Raw genomic sequence first — 24,871 nt, 5'->3', positions numbered from 1 at the left:
AGTCCTCTTTCTTTTCCTCACTGTTGAAAACTATTCAGGTACCTCAAAGCCTTTTAATACAATGTAGCCTGATTTCAGAGTCATTATGTGGTCATTTCAACATGTGACGGGCATGAGTTAATCTAGCACTAATTGACATTAATATGTAGATATTCTAATTCAGGGTTTATGGTTTATGTGTTGCCATATATAATCTTGTGTAATTAATGTGTGTGTTTCCTCCATCCATGATCAGATATCCATCTACCCGAGGGAAGACTTTTGGCTGTGAGGATTTAGAGAAGTCTAAGCACAGTTGTTTTCTTTTTGAAATATAAATAGTCAAGTCGTGGAGGCATAGGAGTGCCTCCCCAACTAATATTTGAACAGGCTTTTGAACATCCCAGACTCTTATCTGAATTTTAGTGGCAGGCAGGCATAATTGTTGCAGATAACTCATAGAATCTTGACTATGTCAGAAGAGCAGCCTAAAGCTCTGGGACTTTTTGCAGTACAAGAAGAAAAAATTTGACTCATTCACTGTTATGAGTGAAGTAAGACAGTATTTCCAGGCTTATCATTTAAATTTGAAGGGGCCAAGTATATTCATGGAGCTAATATAAACCTTTATATATATATTTTTATTTATTTATTTATTTATTTTGGAGGCACAGTCTCCCTCTGTTGCCCAGGCTGGAGTGCAGTGGTGTGATCTCAGCTCACTGCAACCTCTGCCTCCCAGGTTCAAGCGATTCTTCTGCCTCAGCCTCCTGAGTAGCTGGGACTACAGGCGTGTGCCACCACACCCAGCTAATTTTTGTATTTTTAATAGATACAGGGTTTCACCATGTTGCCCAGGCTGGTCTTGAATACCTGACCTCAGGTGATCCACCCTCCTCAGCCTCCCAAAGTGCTGGGATTACAAGCATGAGCCACCATGCCTGGACTTAAACCTTTATTTTTAATACCTGGGAGGTATAGGTGAGTAATATTTAGTGATTCTTGAAGCCAGGTGCTTACTTTTTCCGCTCCAGTCATTGCAGTAACTCTAATAGTGGAGTCCTAGGAAAACCTGAAAACTAAAACCACTTCAAATGCACAAATCGTAATTGAGAGCATTTTTACTTTTATTTCTGTGATCACTTGGCTCCTCTCTTCAACATAAAAATGATGTCTTATTTATCTTGGAATCCACAACACTTTACATGATATCTAGCACATGGCTGTATAGATATTAGTAAATTTTGTTCAATTAGGTGTGGAAGTTTGTATGTTAAAGAGTCAACAGTTTAAAATGATCTCAACTTTTATGTGATTTCAATGAAGTATAATAACTTTAAATGCAAAGGTCTGCATTAAAGGGAATCAGAATTAACATGTAATATTCTCTAAAATAGTAAAGTGCATTGTAGGCTGAGGAATGAGTTATTTTAGGGTATATTTTTGAATAAAGCAGTATTAGTATAATGCAGTCCTATTTTATATAATGATCTAAAAAGAATTTGGACTTGGTAATAGCACATGTCTTTAAAAAACTCATTGTGAAAAGCCATTTATTAATATAAAAACACAGGAACAGAGAGATGTGGTATTGATTGGAAGGCTGTGAGCTTTAACTACCTAGCAACCTATTAGGTTATTTTAGGGTGTTGGTCAAGAAGCAAAGCCATTTCCTTCAATAAATACCGAATTGTGTACCTTATGGTCCCAACGATAACACTGTTTATTTTTAGTCCATTGGATAGAAACCCTTCAAAGGCAGGTATATATTTAAGTGTTGTGTGTGTGTGTGCATGTGTGTAGAGAAAATTCATATAATATTGGCACTTAGATGTTCCAGATCATTAATAGGAGAAAGGTTATTGCATCTCTCTGAGGCAAGGTGAAACTGGGGAGATAATAGCCCTTGAAAACTAGGGAAAGAAAACTGCCACTTTTGACTACTCTGGAACGAGCAAATCATACAAGATTCCAAAAAGAGCAGAATCTGCATCAACACTGTCATCCTACCGACAAATGTATATTCACTCTCAGGCAATTTCTTCACTCTGTTTTCTCAACTAAAGATAATTACCAAAATATGTGATGTTGTTTTATCACTTAGATTCTGTATTTTTTTCAAGTTTTATGGGATGCTATTCATGTAGAAATAAAAATCTCTATTTTTAATAACATATTGTGACAGAATGATTCTCTTCACATCCCCTACAAATTCTGGGAAATAATTCTCACTTCCGTTTTCTTCTGATCAAATTTGAGGTGAAATTTTGTTGTACTGACTAACTCAAAAATGATTGTTATTTCACTCTCAATTTTTTTGATCAAATTTGAGGTAAGTTTTTTTTGTATTGATTTTCCAGTGACCAGGTTCTTTTTTTCAGAGTTTAAATTGTTATGCTTAATGTAACTGTCTCACCTTCATAATGTTGTCTTGTTCATAGTTTCAAAGAGTGATGTAAGACATAGTGTTACACATGAATTTAGGCTAGATTGCCTAATATTTTGGTTCATTGTATTAGGCATCTTATGATTTGCTATGAGTGAGATTCTAATTGATGACCCTAGGAAATAGGAAAGACCAGAAATCAGGAAACGTATGACTAATTTTAAGCCCTGGTCATATCTCTTCTACTGTGAAAATGTTAGCAGGTTTGGTGGGAACATTTTCCTCCTGTGGTAAACTCAGGGCTGGCCAGAAAGACATCATAATGAATAGACTACCAGTTTGTACTAGCATTACAATTAAGGGGTTAATGTAAGCCTTCTTAAAGAAGCATGTTAATGCTGAAGTTAAGTGTCTATTATTGATATTCTCTAAGTGTTTATTGTTATAATAACAACATGTTGGGATTTAAATTTCTGCTAGTCTTGCAGACTTTCAAGGGAATTTTCTTGGCTATTTTATATAACCAACTCAAACCCTAAACTGCATGGTGTTTGTGGTTCCTCACGGAGTAGGGATTTGTGGAGTGAAATTTAGCAATTCTTCTATTTACCTTTAGGGCAGGATTTTCCCTGAATAGAGTTCTACTTCTCATCAATTGGTGGAGTAAAACCCATTTTTGGTTTAGGGGATCATGCTAAATTTGCCTCCCTCTCCAAATGACAGTTGGAGATAAAAGTAACTGAATCTTTTATTTTCTTTGGTCTTGTGAATTATGAGGGTGAATCCCCAGTTGGTGGCAGTCATATATTCTCAGGCCTCTGTGATTCTGCAGATGCACAGAGCTCTTTCAGTTCAAACTTTTCTTAGATTTGAGCATGCAGCAGGAATTTAATAAACACTTATGTGATGACCTTTGTGAGAACTGTGACACGATTACATTTATTAAAGGGAAGAGACTTTTCATCCATCTATGTATGTAATGCTGTGTTCTGGGACACCTTTGACTTGATTAATTCGCACTTTGTTTCAGCTCAAGGACACCTTTTGGATTGCTTTAGGCCACTTTGTTCTCTCCTTCATCTTGGATCTCCCTCCAACAATGTTCAGTCATGCTTTTCTAGGAATTCTATGGCCAAGCTATGCAGATCATCTCCTGAAATAAGTCCCTTGAGGTTTTTTTGTGCATTTTGATTTTTCTTCCCCAGAAAAGTGTTCTTAAATTTCCCATTTAGATCTCTTAGAAACCAAACAGTTTACTCTCATTTTTATGTTACATCACAAGTGGTTCTAGAAGGTTTTTGAAACTTTCAAGTCCCTGACTTATTTTCATATAACCAAATTTATATGAGATCATGGAAAGGGCATACCTTGGTTTAAATCTTGAAGCTGTCAAGAGTTAATTGTGTGACTTTGGGCAACTGGTTTACTCTCTGAGCCTCATTTTCCTCATTTTAAAAAATGTGGTAACAGTATATATCTTTTAGGGTTGTTGTAAAGGTTGAAGAAATAATGTATGTTCTACCCATATCTTCTTGATTCCCGTTACCATTTCAGTACCCCCACCAGCCTGATTTCCTGTGCCCAGAATCAGTGTCTTGGTTCACTTACATCTACCTTTCCCACATATAGCAAAGTCCCTGGAGAACAATAATCTTTAGAGCATTAGTCATAACCAGTGACTTAACCAGTGACTGCTGATTGCAGGAGTGTAAATACCCCAGCTTCTTTACCCCTTTCCTGGAATAATTTGGAGGCAAGTTATTTACCATATATTCCAAAGTTTCTGCACTGAATTAATCTTCAGATACCCACTGCAGCAGCTGGCTTGATAATGCCCCCCCTTATTGGCTGCCTTCCCTTCCTTATATTACCTTTTCATACCCCTATTAGTGTCCACGCACCTTCCCAGTAAATTGCTGGTACTCAATCCTTAAATAAGGCTCTGCTACTAGGGAGAACCCAACTGTGATAGTTGAGTGCAAGACAACTCCTTGCATAGTACCCACAACATGTAGGCACTCAATAATTGCAAGTTATTCATAACATGCATAACAATAAACCAAGTGTTTGCTCTCCACCTGAGACATTCTTTATTCCCCATTGAGATATATCAGGTGCCATCAGGTTTTGTTCTCGCAGTTGGAGCTACTTTTACCATTCAGTACTGTCCCTTGGTGCCTTTCCTTTAGGTGAACAACAACCACTAACAGTTTACCTTCTAGGACTATTGATGTGGCTGTTGATCACTTGAAGTGTGGTTAGTTCGAATTGAGATATGCTTTAAGTGTAAAATATTTAGCAGATTTCAAAGTCTTAGTGTGACAAAAAAGAAGGTTGAATATCTCACCAACAATTTTTGTGTTTTAAAATGATGTTTTGGATATGTTGGTTTAAATAAAATACATTTAAATTAACTTCACCTGCTTTTTTTTTTTTAACATTTTTAAAGTGGCTACCAGAAAATTTTAAATTTTACATATATATCAAGCACATATTAATATATTAAAATCTTAAACTACATATAATTAATAAATGATATGTCATTTAAATTTCTATCAGACAGTTGGTGCAGACAATTATTAGAATATTCAGGGATATCTCTCTTTCAGGGTTGTCAAGGGCAGCCTGTGATTTTCTTTTGTGCTTTATTTTAGGTTATATGTCACCGCACCCATCTCCATTAGGAGCCCCAGAGCACGTCTCCAGCCCTATGTCTGGAGGAGGCCCAACGCCACCTCAGATGCCACCAAGCCAGCCAGGGGCCCTCATCCCAGGTGATCCGCAGGCCATGAGCCAGCCCAACAGAGGTCCCTCACCTTTCAGTCCCGTCCAGCTGCATCAGCTTCGAGCTCAGATTTTAGCTTATAAAATGCTGGCCCGGGGCCAGCCCCTCCCTGAAACGCTGCAGCTTGCAGTCCAGGGGAAAAGGACGTTGCCTGGCATGCAGCAACAACAGCAGCAGCAACAGCAGCCACAGCAGCAGCAGCAGCAGCAACAGCAGCCGCAGCAGCAGCCACCGCAACCACAGACGCAGCAACAACAGCAGCCGGCCCTTGTTAACTACAACAGACCATCTGGTAGGTTAATACGCAACCAAATGAATAATGCCATGGTCCAACTTGGATAAGAAAGACTGCTCACACACCAAAACACTGGGTTGGTACAAGCCCAGGGCTGACATAGCCTTTTGTTATACCCCACTGGCTCTCTATCCTTGCTCCACTCAGACGGCCAAGATTCTTGGTCTTTCCCTGCTGTTGAGACCTAGGGCAGTGTTTCTTAACCTTAAGAGGTGCTTGTGCAAGCTGGAGACCCGGGGAAAAAGCACCCGTGATTTTGCATTCTCTTTCAAGAGGTTCAAGGTTTCTTGGAAGTGCGTCCACACACCCAGGGTTAAGAACCTCTGGACTTAGTGCATTTCATCCCCAAAACTCACTGCTCAAATCGGTCCCACTACAGCCATTTTATAATTTGTTGATTTGTTTATTTCTATCCCTTTTTGTTATGAAGAACATCTGGAGAGGCTTACAAGAAGCATGCCTGTTGTAAAATAATTATGAGTAGAAAAATCAGAAACAAGGGAAAATAGAAAAATAAGTAAGAAATGGAGGTAAGCAAGTAGGGCTGCAAAAGCTCTCATAGTTGCTATATTTGCTTCAAAGATGACTTGAGTTTCTTGACAATCAGAGCCAAAAGGAGACAAAGTCCTGTATCTAAGTCTCGCCATTTGGAAGGAAGTTCTTACCAATTTCTCAGAAAAAGCCATTTTTAGCATGAGAGTATACAGTTGATTTCCCACATGGGATTATTTTTTAAATTAATCATAATCATTATTGTAAGAGGCACTGCATGATAGAAACATCAATAGCATTTGTTCATAATAGACTAACAGATTCAACATGGCCTATTTCTTATATACTTTGGGATGAAATCTGAAGCTATGACATTATACAATGGGTAGAAATGATATCATCCTTTGCATGGCCTCTTGGTCCTCTGTCTCGATCCCACTGATAGACTTCAGAGGTGCAGGGGACTCTGGACTGTGGAATAATCTTCCATGAAGGTTGTTTTCTCTAGGAAGCGTTTTGTTAAAGAACTGGAAAAGCAGAGAGTTTATGGGTCTATTCTAATGAAAGCTTTGGATTCTAGGGAATGAGGTACTTCCTTGACATTGACACCATTTCCTCTGAGTGGTTTCCATTCATTTAGGCAATTTCGGACACGCAGGTTGTTGCAAACAATTAATTTGGGATGTTGGTACTCTTCCTGGGTTTTGGGCCTTACACCATGGGAGAGAGTTCAGATTAGTATTTTTTAATTAATATTCTGCCTACTGAGTTTGTATATGTTTATTTTCTGGTAGAGGCAGCTCCAAGAGTAGGCCTACATAAGAGATATACTCATCTTATTAATTGTTATAGCTTTAAGAACGGATGTCTTAGTAAGTCTGAGCTGTTGTAATGAAAGGTCATCAACTGGGTGGCTTATAAACAGCGAATTTATTTCTTACAGTTCTGAATGCTGGGAATTCCAACTTCAAAACACCAGCAGATTCAGTGTCTGGTGAGGGCCTGCTTCCTGATTTATAGATGGCTTCCTTCTCACTGTGTCCTCACATGGCAGAAGAGACAAGGCAGCTCTCTGGAGCCTCTTTTATAAGGGCACGAATCCCAGTTATGAGGACTCTACCCTCATCAAGTACTCACCTCCCAAAGGCCTCACCTTCTGATATCATCTCCCTGGGAATTAGGATTTTAACATGAATTTTGAGGGGACCATAAACTTTCATACCATGACAGTGGGTTTTAAAAGGGCAAGAAAATATTTCATCTCCAGATTTCTGTGTGGCTACCATGGAGGCATTTGGCAGGTGGAGGATCATAGAGGACTGAGCTTTGGGAACTGGAAAAGTTATACAGGAAACTGCAGAAAAGGGCAGTTTGAACCCTAAAAGTATTTAGAGGTTTTAAAACTGCAAAACTCCAGCTCTTGAGAATGCAGCCAGATAGAAGAAAAAAGCACATATGTATATGTATGTGTGTGGCTTATCCTCACTGAGTGCCTGCTGGCCTACTCGTGCCATTCTCAGTGATAAGTCCTTTGCATATGTCACACAGCTAATGATGGAGAGTCAGGATTCAGACCCCAGCAATTTGACTTGAGAACTAATGTTCTTAACCACTTTCCCAAATTGGCTGCTTCATGGCAAAAAGGCTCATGACAAGGGAAAAAACCTATCACAAAGTCTGGGTACCAAGATGCAAGCATTTTACATCTGTGTGTAAAGAGACAGTATCTGCACACCTTACTTCGAGCCTGTGAGCCTTTTCCCTCTTACTCTGGGACGCAGTATCAACAAAATTAGTAATCTTACTGGCTCAAGCATTGATATTTTAAAGAATGATCTAGACTCAGTAGTAAAAGATTCCAAGATATCATTTAAGAATGTAGGAAGCGGGCCGGGCACAGTGGCTTAAGCCTGTAATCCCAGCACTTTGGGAGGCTGAGGCGGACAGATCACGAGGTCAGGAGATCGAGACCATCCTGGCTAACACGGTGAAACCCCATCTCTACCAAAAATACAAAAAAATTAGTCAGGCGTGGTGGCAGATACCTGTAGTCCCAGCTACTCGGGAGGCTGAGGCAGGAGAATGGTGTGAACCTGGGAGGTGGAACTTGCAGTGAGCCGAGATCTTGCCACTGCATTCCAGCCTGGGCGACAGAGCAAGACTCTGTCTCAAAAAAAAAAAAAAAAAAAAAAACATATATATATATATAGGAAGCAGAATGATTTGTTTGAGAAACCTTTTTAATCCAAGGTTAAAATAATATGACTGAACAAAGTAGTAAAATTTAAAAGATGAAGTTCCATTTATCTGGATACTTATATACAATAAATGCTTCATGTCCTAATAAACCCAATCCTGAGTTCATTTTCTGGATCATTTTCAGAAGAGAGGGCTCTATTCCTTTTTTTTTTTTTTTTTTTTAACCTGGCTCCAGTACCTACGTCTTCCATCATCAGGTGCCTGTCATTAAAGGGAATTCATTTTATTACTCACTGCTCATGTCTTTTTAAATTGTCAACAGTCGGGGCTTCGTTAGAAATGACAATATTTGGGCAGGTAGGGTTTTATGGAAGAGTGGAAAGGAGACATGAATGAAGGAGGAAAGAAGATACCTCCTTCAAATACCCTTCAAATAGAATGAGCCCATTCTGTCACTGAGAGGGCACTTCCATTTGACAGCATTGCTGAACTTGTCCCCACATCACAGGTTTCATTAGGGAAATAGATAACCTTACTTGCAAAAAATAATTGTTTTTTTAGATTGGCTTTTAGAAAAGTAAAAATAAGGTATGACTTTCTTTTTAAAGTTAATATTAGTCTATTTATTGTTTATCTCCTTTTTATAAAATAATTACTTTTAAATACCCCTGCTAATATTTCAGGATGTTATTCACTTATGTAGAGGTAGTTGTGTTCCCATTTTGCTTCTGTTCCATTTCCTAGTGTTATTCATGTGTGAAGAGAATCTTTTTGGCTGGGGTGGTCTGCCTCAAATCTACTCCAAAGTTATAATTCACCAAAAGTGACATCATCCTAGCCAACACCAAAGAATTATGGTTGGAGTTGAGGCATTGCACATGGAACACATAACTCTGCAGTGGTTTCTCCTACAAAATGTCAGCCACTCTTATGATGGAATGTGCCCTTGCCTGCTGTGGGCACCACTCAAATCTAACCCATCATTTTTCTTTTCATTTTGATTCACTTTTCCTTTCAGATTTTCAAGCAGAAAGAAAAATGGGAACTGAAAAAATTTGGTGTTTTTGAGGGGTGACGGAGAGACCTTATGGTAGAAAATAAAGTGTTTTGTTTTGATATCTGAAATTTTATATGCTCAATTTAAATATGTTTTATTGCATTTGTTTTTTCCAACCTGTGGAAACCACTTAAATTCCTATTGAGTGCATAGATCTTTTATTTGCATGAATGTCCTGTATGCTGGAAACTAAGTGGGAGCTCTGAATGCTTAGAAGTTCTGTGCCTGTGAGACTTGGGTATTTTAATACATTTGTTGCCTTATTGCTTCAAATCAGGTATAGGGATGCATTCAGTAAAGACTGTCTCCCCCCTGCTTTGCTGCCCCGGAACTCCCTTCTGGAGGGCCAGAGTTTCTACTTTGTTTCTACTTTGACTCCTAAAGTGAGGACTGAAGGGAAAGCAGATGGCATTTTGTACTTCTGACAATGAAACCTAAATTGTTTATGTTGGAAAGGGAGCAAGAGATAAACTAAAGAATGTGATTTGTCTTCCATTTGAAGATACCAGGGAAAAGTCTTGTCAAGTAGCAGACCACCAGGGTCTGGTGTAGAGGAGATAATTTCTGTGGATAGAGAGCAAAGCCAGCCAGGCAAACGAACCCGTAAGCCGCCTGAGGGACAGACAGGCATAAAACCTAATGAATAGGTAGTTAGACTTTGGGCAAGGCTAATTGCAGCAAGCTGTGTTAGTTCCCCAGCCTCTGTAAGTAGTCGTTTTTATACAATCTGTCAGAGGGAGGAGAAAATAGACCCACACGGTAAATGAACTTGTGGTGTTTAGCTAGGAAGTAGAGTTTGCTCTAAGTCGCTCTGGTAGCAGACTCCAGGGAGCACATGGCAGGCGGACTCATCCGAATATCTGTGCTGAGGAGTTGTATTAAACTGTTGAAACACTTTGAAATTGCTTTAGAAAAAGAGTACTCCCAAAGTTGCCAGCTAATATGGTATCGAATTTCCTGAAAGACTTTTCTTTTGCCATGTGGTTTTTCTATAAAGCTGAGTCAGGTAGGCTTCTTTACCTCCCTATCCTTGGTGGCAATAAAACGACAAGAGCTGAGGATTGAGGGTTGAGCATGTAGACACTGTTATCTCATTGGATGTTTATCACCGCCCTATGAGGTGGCTGTTGTTACTATCCGCATTCTGTAGATGAGCACACTGAGCCACAGATTGGTTGAGTAACTTGCTCAGGCTCACACAACCAGCAGGTGATACAGCTGAGGTGAAAGGGCATTTTTTCTGGAAAGATACAGGGCGTTTAAATGTACCTGTTTAGTGCACAGCAAGTTGCAGTACTTTTAAATTGGAGACTGGAATATATAAGTAGATGTTTGAATCTCTCTGTGTCTCTCGCACAGAGATTTGTTACGGGTGAATCAACAAAATTAGAATGTCTTTCTATTTAGTGACTGAAGAAGGTTGTCCATGCATGTTTCAGATCTAGTCTGGAGTCACAGACTAGATTCTGGACCAGAGAAGACAGATAAGCTTTGGGTACCTTTCTTGATTAAATGTAGCTTTAAAAATAATGACGTGACTGTATCTCAGGGAGTCTTCACAGTCTTCTGCATGGGTATTTCTAGACAATAATGCTAAAGAGGAGAATGCCAGTACAAGTGAAATTATAACACGATTGCAGTGTTATGGCTTTTGTTGATGAATTATTTGAACTGGGAAGAAAAACACTTTTGAGAATTACATTTAAAGTAATTCTTCCGATATTATCAGTAAGACCTAAAGGTAGTTGCTTTTAGAGGACCTAAATGTATTAAATTCCTGATTTAGCATGCTTATACCAAGTCTTCAAATATGTTAAATTCTACCAGCTTCTTGAGCTTCTTAAGGAGAGTCACAGAATCGTAGGGAATTAAAATAAATGTTAGAAATCTGTATCTCTTCTTACTTGACTGGATCACATCTAGAGCAACCCAAATGAAAAATGTGCCCTGTTTTAAAGATCTCCAGGGAAAAACATTCTAAAACTTCCCCCAATAATTTATTCCAATGCATAGTAACCCTGAGACTTAATATTTAGAAATTGGTTTCTTGTATATGGATGAAAGGAACTCTAAGAAGGTATGCATTACATAAAAGACCTTTTATACAGGAAAAAAAAGTACTTAGATGAAAAAACTTCTTAATTATGGAGGTACAATACCTAAAGTTAAAAATAAAATGAAGTGCATTTTCCACCTAAGATTTTTTCATCAACCCCTAGAACCACCGCTGGAAATTACCTCATAAAGAAATCTTACCTAGCTCTGTATCTTTTGGAAATGTTTTACCTATTAGAAAGAGGGGAAAAGAACAGTAACATCCCACACACACACGCACACACACACACGACACGAACACAAGACACACACTGTAGTTTCCTAAGCAGTTTGTTCTCATTCTTCACATTCCCCCTGTCAAAATGTTTGCTTATAACTTTCTTTGTATTGTCATTTAAGCCCATTTCTAATTGGTGATTATTGGAAATTGAATAAATGTGTTCAATTTTTCATAATGTATGTCGTTGTATGGTTAATTATTAAATCGCTCTGAAGTATATAGACTATTATTTTTGTTAACATTTAATAGCTATTTTTTCTTAGAAAGGATATAGAAAAAATTGGAAGAATGCTCTGGACTTTAACATCTGCTTACTGAGATTCTTTTAAAAAAATTTACTAACTCATCTGGTATCATCACTAAAATTATTTATAATTTTAAGGCAACTAAAAATTCATCTAGGAGGAGAAGTGGAACATTTAAAACTTTAAGTCTGTACCTAGTAATTAACTTAAACTCCTGAAGTTCAGTGTGGAAAATTATTTTAAATTAACTTATTCAATGCACTTTGACAAGCTTGCAGATTACATATTATTTTATTCTGATAACATGGGATAAATGATCCCTTGAATCCTAATATTTGCTAATTTTTATTAGGTGGAATGAGCAGATTTTTTTTTTTTTTGGCTAAAAATGAATGTTTTAAGAAATGTTTTCTAATATGTAGTAAGAAAAAATTTAAGTTCCCAAAATTCACTGATTAAACCTGAAATATGCTTTATAGGCCTTAAAAGAAAGTGTATGCTGCTTGTCGTTCACATCAGAAGACTGATAAACTCGTTGCTCTGTTAGTAAAGCATGGGTTCTAACAGCAGGGCTATTCCAGACTGGGATAGAGGTCTGTCCTAAAAGGGCTTGAGGTGCAATTTGCAGGATGTGATTTTAGGACTATACCGAAATTGCATCTGATTGTTGCGTGACTCCCTTTCTTTTTTAAACTCTGCATGCACCTGTAATTAAAAAAAGAAAGAGAAAGAAAGAAAGAAAGAAAGAAAGAGAAGGGAAAGCAAGCAACCCATTGTAGAGTTACGTTAAAAGCTGGCGGTAGTTTCCTTAATTGTATTAAGTCGCAGTCATTTTCGGATCATTTGAACCCATGTTCGTTAGTGAATGCCATTTCCCTATGGGGATAGATGCCAGATTCTTTTTTCTTTCTGTGTCTTTTTCCTTCTCCGTTTTCTTTTTCCTTTTACCCCGTTCCCTGCCTTGCCCTCCTCTCCCTCCCTCCTCCTCTTCCTTCTTGCCCTCCTTTTTTTTTTTTTTTCTTCTCTTCCCTTAGGTGTTTAAGACACTTAATGGTCCCCAGCACTGGGCCCCGGGGGGCGGCGGGCAGGCCAGGTGTGGCCCGCGGGGCGCCGTCCCGCCCGAGCTGCCCATGTCGCTCTTGTCCCGCAGGCCCGGGGCCGGAGCTGAGCGGCCCGAGCACCCCGCAGAAGCTGCCGGTGCCCGCGCCCAGCGGCCGGCCCTCGCCCGCGCCCCCCGCAGCCGCGCAGCCGCCCGCGGCCGCAGTGCCCGGGCCCTCGGTGCCACAGCCGGCCCCGGGGCAGCCCTCGCCCATCCTTCAGCTGCAGCAGAAGCAGAGCCGTATCAGCCCCATCCAGAAACCGCAAGGCCTGGACCCCGTGGAAATTCTGCAGGAGCGGGAATACAGGTAATGCACCCCACCAGAAAGGGGCTCATCTGCTGTGTGTTCTAGCAAGTGCCACCAAGCTTGGGGGGGTGAGGTGCCTGCCTGTTGGTTGGCCAAACTGTGATTTTCACCCATTCAGTCAGAAAACTTTTATCCATCCCTGTGGCCTGCCAGGTGCCGAGGTGGGCACTGGGGTTTTGAAGATCAGAAGCTGACAGGGACTTCCTATGGACCCAAGAAAGTGATCATCTCACACTTTGATTATGGAATACATTGTCATTGTTTGTACTTGTGTCGTTGAATAATGACTGAGGTGGTGGGATGTTGAGTGTGTTGTGCTGGCCTGATTTTCATGTTAATTGTACATTTCTACTCACGCATACTTTGGTAACTTTGTATAAACTTTGTTTTAATTCACGTGTGTGTATGGTGTGATCCAGCCTTATGGGTATACCCTGTGTAAGTGTCTTTTTACAAGGTCCTTATTTAAATTATTAGTCCAGAAACTTAATTTTTACCTGATTCAGCCCATTTATCAGAATCAGGGGCTGACAAATCCTTTCTGTAAAGAGCCAGATAGTCAATACTTTATGCATTGTGGGGCCATATGATCTCTGTCACAACTCACCTCTACCCTCGTAGTGCGAAAACAGGAAAACAGCCGTGGACAATAATGGGCTGGCTGCCTTTCAGTAAACTTTACAAAAACAGGCTGGAGGTAGGATTTGGCCTGCAGGCTGTAATTAGAAGACCCCTGATGTAAATGGTTAATGTCAACCCAAAAGGGAGTCCAGCAAGTATTAAGTCAAGATAAAATAAAGCTAAGATTGTGGATTCTGGAGTCTGCCAGAAAGCATACTGTGTCATTAGTAACTTCTTACCATGGTCAAGTTATGTCTCTTTTCTGTGACTCAGTTTCCTCCTAGGCTAAAAGAAGTTACCTCTCATAGTGTTGGGAAGATAAAATGATACTGAAACATTCAATAAATAATAGTTATTATTATTTCCCAAATACTTCTTAATTTTAAGGAAAATTAGAGTTTAAAAATTATAGAGAATGTTGGTAAACCATGTCTGGGCTCCCTTTTAAAACATTACCTTAATCTTTATTGAAAAGCACATCACTCATTTGTTATTAGACTAAAATACTGTTACCAGCTTTGAGACGTACTCTGAAAGAAATTAGGATTACGTGCCATTAGATGTGTTTATTTTTTTGAATGAAGAGTGTAACTTTACTCTCATTACTATTAATAATCATCTGTTAAGATATTTTATCTTGCTATTTCCAACATTTCATGTATTCCCAGAGAACTAGATACTCATTGTCAATTGATATTTCAGTGCTGATAGGCGGATTCTGCTGGGTGAATAATTGTTGTGTGTTATAAAGTCAAATGCTAGCATATTCCTCTGTTCATGTGCAGTAGACTAATGTGCAGTACATTCTGTACGTTGCTGTTGAATTTTTAAAAAACTGAAAGTATTGGAAAAAGTCAGTGATAGAATGGAGAAATATAATGTGAATGCTCTAAAATTCTGACTTCCTAAGAGCTAATATTTTTTTTCCTACCCTAGTAAAGGAAAAAGCTCTGTACTAGCTCCCTAGTTAAAACATTTTTTTTTTTGCCATTTAAACTATGTGAACTACCCTTAGAAGAGAGATGCTTTCTATAGCTAGAAATTTTTACATATGTCTAGACTTTTTGCCTTTTTCAGCCTGGTATGTGTGTGTGCACAAGTGTGTTTTAACTTTTTATTTTGCTACCTCCTAAATGTTCGTGATCATTTTTTCTGGAATTTTCATTGCAGGACTTTCTTGTAATAAGTTTATTTTAGGAACTTTTTTGGAGATTACCTTAATGGATGGCCTTCCGAAGTACACAGTATTAAGTAGTACTGTTTCCAATGTATAAAAAGATTTTGTTCTGCCCTCCTATGTCAATAAAAAATGCTGTCAGTATCTTTTAACTTATGTGCATTGCAAAATGTGGAGAACGGCTATTTTTCATAGTATTATTATTGCTTTATAAATGCCTACTCCTTTGTAAAGCCATGTGGCTTTTGAAATGACTGATCTGGACAACCCTGTGAATCCAGAAAGGTTGTGGGCCCTTTGGCCTGAATTTTCCCATGGCCACCTGGAGAAGAAGCATAGTTTTGTAGTGACGGCATTATGGGGCATGTTTTGTATTCTTTGGTTACAGAGCAATAACTGTCTTCTGCCTATATGAAGATAAGTTGTTCAACTGCAGAGATTACATTTATCCCTTAAAAGGGTTAAATTAGGTCCCTTAGGCACTTGCAAAGGACAACAGATAAACTATTTTTTTTCTTCATTTGACCCTTTGTGATAGAATGGCTTACCAGCCTTTAGCATTGATAACTGTTAGGATCCAGTGCATCTTTATCATCTGATCAAAGATTAGAGAAAGGTCTAAAAAACCTCTTTTACAATTTGGTAAACTTAGTTTGAGCAAAAATCATCTGTCAAATTCTTGAACAGATGTTAATTTCTTTGGGTCTTGTAATATCATTTACCTTGTCTATGAAATTTGACAGGAAATTTTCAGAATCTTAAATTTTTTTAACATTTAAGTCAGTTGGCTGCTTTTCCTTGTTCATCATAAAAGCAGAACGTTGACAAATTGACCTTCCTTTTCGTTCATAGCATAAATAGATGTCTGCCTATGAGCACTTTGCTGCAGCTTTGTACGAACTCTCTAGTTGAAACATTTTTCCCACTTAAATTGGATCCTTTCTTTTTGACCATCTTTCTCTTGTGATGGAACTTTATTACTTCCATAGTAAGTGTCAGATATTTCCCTGGACTGCTTTTTTTTTCTCTTTTTCTTTTTGGCACACTTTTGTTGGCTTCTCATTGTGCCTAACTTTGCTTTCTTCTATTTAGAATTAGATGTCTGGTCAAAAGTACCTCAGGAATCATCACATTGGCATGTAAACTAATTCCGCAGATGTTTGCATGGAAGATATATTTCACACTTGAAGGAGTTTATTTGGAAAGAACGTCTCTGAATTACATCAGCCCTCTTCGGAATAAAGTCAGAATTTAGTATGAAAAGAGCGGTATATCCTGCTTGTGTCAGGAAGCAGACATAGGATGCTTACCTATGATTTTTTTTTTGTCCTGCCCTTGTCGCCATTGCAATCCTGAAAATTCCTTCTCAGAAATTACCAATAGCTGCTTTACCTGCAGAGTTACAAAAAGTCACACACACTCTCTTTTTAAAGTGTCACTCAGTTCCTTGAAGGAACAAAATGTACCAGTGTCATTTTCTGTTCAAATAACTCTCCTACAGGAATCATAAACTTCTCCTCTGGACCTGAACAAATATCTGTTGCCTTTAATGGAAGCCTTTTTCTTGCCAGAACAGTAACCCCTCTTCATTTACTGTTCAATCTGTATGAAAAACCTGTGTGACCTAATTCTGCATCAATTTTCTGTACTCGTGAGGACACTAAATGAGTCTCCTGCAGTTATGCAGTATTACATCTTGTTGTTGTTTCGGGAAGTTTAGAATCCTGAATCTCTTTATCGGACTACCTGCTGAATCTCACTGATGGGGAGATGAAATTGTCTGGAGAGGAGCATTATTTAAAATGAAGATCTCTATTAACAACAACAACAACAACAAAGATACAATCTTCTGTGTTAAAGAAGCCCCTCCTATACCTTTGCTACTCACCCCCCATGTGCTGAATCAAATGCATGTTTTACTATGGAATCTCCCTTTACCTCTTCTCCTAGAGTTTGCACTTTGTAGTTCTTGCCTCCTTTCCATGGAAGAGGGATTCTTTTGTGCCAGGGAATCAGATTCACTGACAAATACTAGGCTCCTTGGAGAAGTAGTCATTTCAGGGAGAAGGGCAGTCCCCTTGCTCCTACCCTGTCTCTCCAGTGCCTTAGTCACACAGTGCCCCATCTACCCCGGGCTCCCACTCCCCACCTCCTCATTTTCCCTACACTTCCCTACTTCCCACCGTCCAGTTCAGTGTGATGTAATCTCTACCCTATCAACCCAGTTGTCCTACGATTATTTATTTAGTCCTAGTTCCATGGTTGTTTGGAAGATTAAGTAGGAATTCCTCTAATTTAGCATCTGACCCACTTTGTCAAAGACAGTAAATCAGAATACCAAGGGATAGTTTGAGTCCTAGGATATTCAAATAAGAAAGATCTGCAAGGAATCTAGAACCAAGGAATTGGAATAACCAAATCATTGGCCATGATCTCATGCCACTATAATATTTAACATTCCTTTGGTATGACCTTAACCTGTAAAAGCAAAGTTGTCTCAGTTTTATTTTTTCCCTTTAAATTCTATATTTCAAAAAAATCAGTAGTGGATTTTTTTCTTTACATCTTAATTGTTAAGATGCAACATCTGTTGCTGTATCCAGATATTTGGGGCTATGTAGATGTTTTAGAAAATGAGTAAATGAAGTAGATGTCTGTTTCATATAGCGAAAAGTAATAATCTCATGCGTATCACTAGTAAAAGGAATGCGGAAGAAAGTTGGGAGAATTTGAACAATTTTGCCAAAAGAGTAAAATGATGAATTTATTATTGTGCATGAAATACAAAACTTTCAGTCTTTTGAATGATTAAACTATTTTAAAATGCTGTTGTTTGTGTTGGTATGCATAGTTAAAACAACAGCATGGGCCAGGCATGGTGGGTCACGCCTGTAATCCCAGCACTTTGGGAGGCTGATGCCTGCGGATCACCTGAGGTGAGGAATTTGAGACCAGCCTGGCCAACATGGCGAAACCCCATCTCTACTAAAAATACAAAAAGTAGCCGGGCGTGGTGGCGCGTGCCTGTAGCCCCAGCTACATGGGAGGCTGAGGCAGGAGAATCGCTTGAACCCAGGAGGCGGAGATTGCAGTGAGCTGAGATAGTGCCACTGCACTCCAGCCTGGGCGACAGAGTGAGACTCCCTCTCAAACAAACAAACAAATAAACAAAAAATAACAACAGCATAGTAGCAATGATAATATTGACACATTATGATGACAAATCATTTAATAAATTAGAATAACATGTATATAGCAAATAAAATAAGAATCAGTCGTAGATATTATTTTTAGTGAAGTCCCTGAAAAATAGTTTTCCTTACCACCATTTTAAAATTTTTAAAAATGATGACATTTTATTTCCCTTCCAAACTAAGCAACTGTAGGTTTTTTAAAAAATCACTCATTTTGATATTTGGCTATATGAAGTATTAGATCTTCTACAGCATTTAGGTCCAGGAGGTTTTACTTTTTCATGTTAATGAAAATGATGGCTGTCATCATCAGCATCTTGGCAAGGAAGACAAATGGCCTGGTTGCCTTAGGACAGAACTAGAAGTTAGAAAGAAAAAAAGTCTGTCTTCTCAGCTCTGTACTCTGGCAACACCATCATGTTTGGAAAAAATTGTAATATTCATTTTTTGAGATAATTTTGACTTTTAGATTCAGAGGATGCATGAATAGGTTTCTTAACATGGGTGTATTGCATGATGCTGAGGTTTGGGGTGCAATTGATCCCATCATTCAGCTAATGAGCATAGTACCTAAAAGTTTTTCAACCCTTGCTGCCCTCCCTCCCTCCCCCGTTTAGTAGGCCCCAGTGTGTATTGTTGCCATCTTTATGTCCATGAATACCCAATGTTTAGCTGCCACTTAAAAGTGAGAACATGCGGTATTTGGTTTTCTGTTCCTGCATTAATTTGCTTAGGATAATGGCCTCCAGCTGCATCCATGTTGCTGCAAAGGACATGATTTGGTTGTTTTTTTTTTTAATGGCTGTGCATAATTTTTAACAGAATTCTTAATTTTCAACTTTTATAGTTGAGGTCCAGGAAGGTTCTCAGAAAGTATATTTTAATTATCTACCGTTTCATTGCAGTGGTTTTGGTATCAGGCAAATTGAGGTTCCAATCTTGGCCCCCTTCTTTACTAGCTCTGTGGTATCTCCAGGTGTCTTCAGTTTTCCTCATCAGTAAAATGGGACCATTATAACATTTACCTTATAGAGAGAGGCGTGTCTGTGTGTGTAAGAGACAATTAAATAAAATTGTGCATTAAAGGCACTTAGTGCTGTTAATATTAACCTAGTTTAACTTATTACTCATTTTATTATTATTCTTTCTTTGTTGAAATCTAGTTCAGTACAGTTTGCCTCAAATTTAGGGGATGTAGTTCTAAAAACAGGCTTAAATGGCATATAATTATTTGTCAGAATAGGATTCAGGTGAACTCTAAAACCAGCAGTTTATATATCTAACAGTAATAGTATCCCAAGTGAATGGCTAAAGTGAGAGGTCTTTTATTTTCTACTCTGCCTTTATTATGCGGAAGTACATGCAGTTATATTTTTGATGGTGTGTAAAACGAGAATCCTCAACATCCTTTTCTAGAAACTCTTGGTTTTTGAGTATTATTTACTGCTGGCCCTGATTTTTTAAAAACAGCCTCATTTGTATTTTCTTTTCTCAAGCAAGCTCTGCTCACGGAGGAAGTGGCTGTGGCTGGCAGAGCGCTTTCTGAATGTTTAGGGTTGGCTGATTTCTGTGGCATCAGCACCTAAAACCGTTCTTGCTCTCTCCGCTTTAATGGCTGTTCGTCATCAGCATCTTGGCAAAGAAGACAAATGGTCCGGTTGCCTTAGGACAGAACTAGAAGTTAGAAAAAAGTCTGTCCTCTCAGCTCTGCATTCTGTCTGGCTGGGAGTTAGGAAGCGAGTCAATTGTTTCTGTCTCTCATTTTCTCTCTCTGCTAAGAGCGAGCAAGGACATTTGACTTCCCCACTAGATACAGGGTGAACCTTCTTTCCCTGGTGTTAGATAGGGGTTATGGAGGAAGCTACATTGTTAAGTTAACCTATACCTGTCTGCATTAATGCAAAGGTAACTTTTCTCTGCTTAACATCAAAAATTCTAGTTGGGTGTCAGAAATCAACTATCAGTATCTGGAATATGTTTTGCCCTGACCTTAAACCTGATGTCATTGTTTATCATGTAAGATTAAATTGTAATTGTTTTTCCACTGCCCCCTTTTCCCCATTTTACTGTTTCCTTTAGACTTCAGGCCCGCATAGCTCATAGGATACAAGAACTGGAAAATCTGCCTGGCTCTTTGCCACCAGATTTACGAACCAAAGCAACCGTGGAACTAAAAGCACTTCGGTTACTCAATTTCCAGCGTCAGGTAATACCTTTTCCCCAGTGAATCTGAAATGTAGGAAATAAATGTAATTATTCCTAAAGTGTTATCTGTGTTGTCTTTAGTCTATTCGATATTGTTATAAAGATAGAAACGTAGTAAAATGTGAATCTTCTAGACCAACAGCTTACAACTAAAAATAATGAAGATGAACTGCTTATTATTCTGGTTTTCTCTTCTGTATATGGGAAAGAGTTTTTCCTCCTGTACTATGGTTTACAAAGTCAAGAGTTATGGCATTTTGTTACCATGGATGAAAAACCTTGGGAACAAGTGGGGTAGCTCATGTTTGCCTTTATGACTCCAAGGAAAAACCAGAAGGTAGTAGACTGGAGTTTCTTTGTAAGCACAGATGTTAAGTGCTAGCCACGACTGTGAAAAGAATTTTAACAAATATGATAGCCACTCTACTGAATTAGTAGTTCATCATTTATAGAAATACATAAAACAGTGTCTTATGGCTTATTTACTCACCAATATCTAAGTTTGGAGTGTTTGATCACATCAGGCTCATACAGTGACTAATGCATAAATTATCTGTTCTTGTCGTTACAGTAGTTGTTAAAAGCCAGTATAATGACCTATTTTCTGATTTCTAAATTAGTAAGAGACTAGTGGAATGAGTTAGAGCTAATTTTCACTTTGGTGAGTTTTGCCTTGTGGACTCAGAATGTTCAAGTTTGCCAGTCCACAGATTGCCTCACTAAGCCAAAGGGGATAAGGAACCTTTCATTGTTAGTCAGATGGGTTTGTTTTGTTAAAGCCTGGAACATGCGAAATGAATGATTAATGAGTAAAAGTAGTTTGGAAGTATTGACTTGGTCTGTTGGAGGATGTGAGTAAAATCACAGGCCACTCCACTTGCTATTGTTGTAGGAATTTGGGTGTATATTTGCCTTACTGGCTATAATATCACAGATGGACATTAGTGATAGGTAGGTGCTACTTGGCTCTTGGTTTGTGAGAGTAGATTTCAGCTTAAATTTTAAAAAGAAAAAGGAAAATTCTCTGAGTTCTGTTTACTTCTTTCTTATTGGTGACCTCATAAGATGAATTAATAAAGTGCTGGATAAAATCTCACTAAATGAGTATTAACCAAGTATATTTTCAGGAATAAGTTTATGTTCAAATTAGCATTGCTGTGCTGGATTCTTATTGGTTTCTGATTTTTGTTTGATATTATTTTAAAAATCTGTTATTTATGAAGCTTCCCAATTAAATTAACTGTAACTAATGATGATTTCAGATTCAGTGGAATGATTATTTAATGTGTATTCTCTAGTCCCTACCCCCTACTACCACATAGCATGCAATACAGATAAAAGTATTACATTTGTGATGATCTGAAATAAGTTCATGATATAATACAAAATGTAGCTCTCTTGGAAAGAATATTATTATTGGAGTGGGAAGAAACCAAAACCCGTATTTCCCATCCTTTGTATGAGACTATGAATTAACGTTGGTGGAGTACCTGCTGCTACCATACGTGAAAGTAATTCTTTTATTCTTTTTTTGGAGCATCATTAAAATTAATCTTTAAACACAAAGCGAATGTTAACATGACATTTAAAACAGTAAAAAATTTAAAAAGCTTATTAGCTAATTAGTATCATTAGAATAATTAGATAAAATGAAGTTATTTAAAAGGCAAGACAACATCTTTTCTTTCTTTTACTGTTACAGTACTATAATTGCTTTTGATTTGAATTATTTGGGGGAAAAAATCTTGTACCATCCTTGAAAATATTGCATACATTTGGCATGATTTTAGCTCCTTCATTTAATACAAACCAAAGATGATTGAGAAGCTTGTAGAGATTCCCTGCCCCACTGTGGTCCATTAAGTGCAAACTAGAGAAGGCCAGGGTTCGGGAACCTAGCTTCTGTTTGGGAAGGCTCTCTAACTGCTCTCCTCTTGACAGCTGAGACAGGAGGTGGTGGCCTGCATGCGCAGGGACACGACCCTGGAGACGGCTCTCAACTCCAAAGCATACAAACGGAGCAAGCGCCAGACTCTGAGAGAAGCTCGCATGACTGAGAAGCTGGAGAAGCAGCAGAAGATTGAGCAGGAGAGGAAACGCCGTCAGAAACACCAGGTTCTTAGACCCTGGACTTTGTTCACCCTCACTTTGACAGAGCTGTCCAATGAAGTCATTGAATGGGGTCAGAATGACTGAAAAATGGACCCTTGTAGGTGGTGGGGACATCACAGAACAGAACGGTTCCTTGACATTTACGTAATCCAGCCACATCATTTTATAGGCAAGGACACTTAGGCCAGGACGTATAAATGACCTGCTCAAGGTCATACAATTACTCAGCAGCAGAATGAGGTTTAGTACTGTCTTAGTCTGTTTGGGCTGCTATAAAAAAAAATAGCATAAACTGGTTGGTTGATGAGCAACAGAAATTTATTTTTCACCGTTCTGAAGACTGGAAGCCCAAGATCAGGGTACTAGCATGGCCAGGGTCTGGTGAGGGTCTTCTGCTGGGTTGCAAACTGCTAACTTCTTGTTTTTTTTTATGTAGTGGAAGCAGACCGAGAAAGGTCTCTGGGGTTCCTTTATAAGGGCACTAATCCCATTCGTAAGGGCTCCACCCTCATGATCTTATCACCTCCCAAAGGCCCCACCTCCTAATACCATTACATTGGGAGTTAGCATTTCAATATATAAATTTTGGGAGGACACAAACGTTCAGTCCATAACAGGTGTCATGTTCATAATCCCATGGAAAGTTTTTGAATGGGTGGGCATAGGTGGGTTTCCTAGAGCAAAATTCTGGGAGCAGGAACTTGGAAAAGGAAAGTAGAGAGCAAAAAGTTATTTTCATAACACATATAATAGTATCCTGGCCTCTTTGAAGGGACTAGTTGAATATTTCACAGAGGCAAATATTTAAAAACATTCCTTTCTGGGGATTTGGAAATATTTTGATGTAAGATTTGTTTTCCTGTCATAGTCCTATAAAATGTATTTGTTTTCCTGTGCTTAATTTAGTGCTTCGCTTAGTTTTCTTTTGAAAAAAATGTGGGATTTTAGTGTAAATAGAGATATATTTAAAAAGTGGATACGAATTCTGCATGGCAATTTTAACTTTGTATCAGCTTACTTTGGGTCATAATCTAGGGTAGTTCAGTTAGAGCAGAAAAACATTACTTTTATGACATACTTTTTGCTGGAACTGCCCATGTTCCTCAGGTTTATTTTGGAGTGAATGAATGGTTTGCTTCACATTTTATCATTGCCATTTTGTAGGTCTCTTTCAGTCTTTGATTTTTCCCTTCTCATGTGGCCACACCCTCAAGGCTGAGGAGGCTTCTCTTGCAAAAGCTTGCAACAAAAGGAACCTAAAGAGGCCATCTTTCCCACCAGCCCCATGGCCCATACCTCAACTGCAGAGACAAACTAGGGCACCTATCCCCAAACAGATTCTAGTCTTCTCATGCTGTTAAACACACACTAAGAGTTTTCTTGGACACATTGATAGCTCAGAGGACATTGGGCAGTGGATTTTAAGTATCTTTTTCTTCCCTTTTTGGATCCTCTAGGAATACCTGAACAGTATTTTGCAACATGCAAAAGATTTTAAGGAGTATCATCGGTCTGTGGCCGGAAAGATCCAGAAGCTCTCCAAAGCAGTGGCAACTTGGCATGCCAACACTGAAAGAGAGCAGAAGAAGGAAACAGAGCGGATTGAAAAGGAGAGAATGCGGCGACTGATGGTAAGGAACTCCCTGCAGGAGCCCGGGAAACCACTCAACCCACATCCGTCTGCAATGAGACCATTAAATATGGTGGTAGGAGAAAGAAAAAGTGAAAACTGCTTATCAAAAATTTTAATAAATTTATTTGAACCTTAGGCAGATGAAGTAAAAACTTTTTCTCTTTCCTGGACAGCACATGCCAAAAATCTAGGGGGATGACTGATGAGTGTAGTATTTCTGTGTGCTGGGGTGGCATTGCAGTACAGATTACAGCTTCTCTCATAAAAGCAGGTACTATATTTTGCATGAGTTTGGTAACCAAATCTGGATGGATGGCAAATGCAGTCCTTTAAAAAATATGGCCTCTTTGAGATGAATGACCACGTTTTTTGGAATGAATAACACGTTAAGTCATGTCTTCAAATCTAAGAAGGTCTGTATTTTGAAGCCTCTGGTGCTTATCTTTCTTTTTTAATGGGAGAAATTATTCTGTAACAGTGTAATAAGTGACTTTTAAGTTGATTTTGAAATGTTGCCTTTTTTGTGATAACCATGTTATGGTCAAAGGCTATTCATGGATCATTACATTTGCACTGTTATTTTTTAATGGGTATATAAATATAAGCACCGAAGAGATAGGTTTATATCATTGGCCTGAGTATTTGTTTTTATTGACCATTTATTTTTGGAATGGGACCTCAGAGCATACTGTGGATTTTAGAAAAACGTGGGTTGATGTTATAATTATAGGAGACCTGCAGGTTCTATCT

General features: G+C 38.6%; 1 protein-coding gene across 5 annotated transcripts in view; it reads left to right on the top strand.

The window, feature by feature from the left end:
- SMARCA2 (SWI/SNF related, matrix associated, actin dependent regulator of chromatin, subfamily a, member 2) overlaps positions 1-24,871 on the top strand; it is a 183,398-nt gene that overhangs the window by 21,797 nt on the left and 136,730 nt on the right. For all 5 annotated transcript variants that reach the window (XM_023213200.2, XM_023213205.2, XM_023213203.3 and 2 more), the window contains exons 4-8: positions 5,020-5,442; positions 12,924-13,179; positions 20,251-20,377; positions 22,318-22,491; positions 23,946-24,119. In XM_023213200.2, the coding sequence (XP_023068968.1) occupies positions 5,020-5,442; positions 12,924-13,179; positions 20,251-20,377; positions 22,318-22,491; positions 23,946-24,119 (1,154 nt within the window). The remainder of the gene's footprint in view (positions 1-5,019; positions 5,443-12,923; positions 13,180-20,250; positions 20,378-22,317; positions 22,492-23,945; positions 24,120-24,871) is intronic.

The sequence above is a fragment of the Piliocolobus tephrosceles genome, chromosome 14 (assembly GCF_002776525.5).
Source record: "Piliocolobus tephrosceles isolate RC106 chromosome 14, ASM277652v3, whole genome shotgun sequence".
NCBI lineage: Eukaryota > Metazoa > Chordata > Mammalia > Primates > Cercopithecidae > Piliocolobus > Piliocolobus tephrosceles.
Note: the sequence above shows the minus strand (reverse complement) of the source record. Positions and strands in the feature narration are given on the sequence as shown.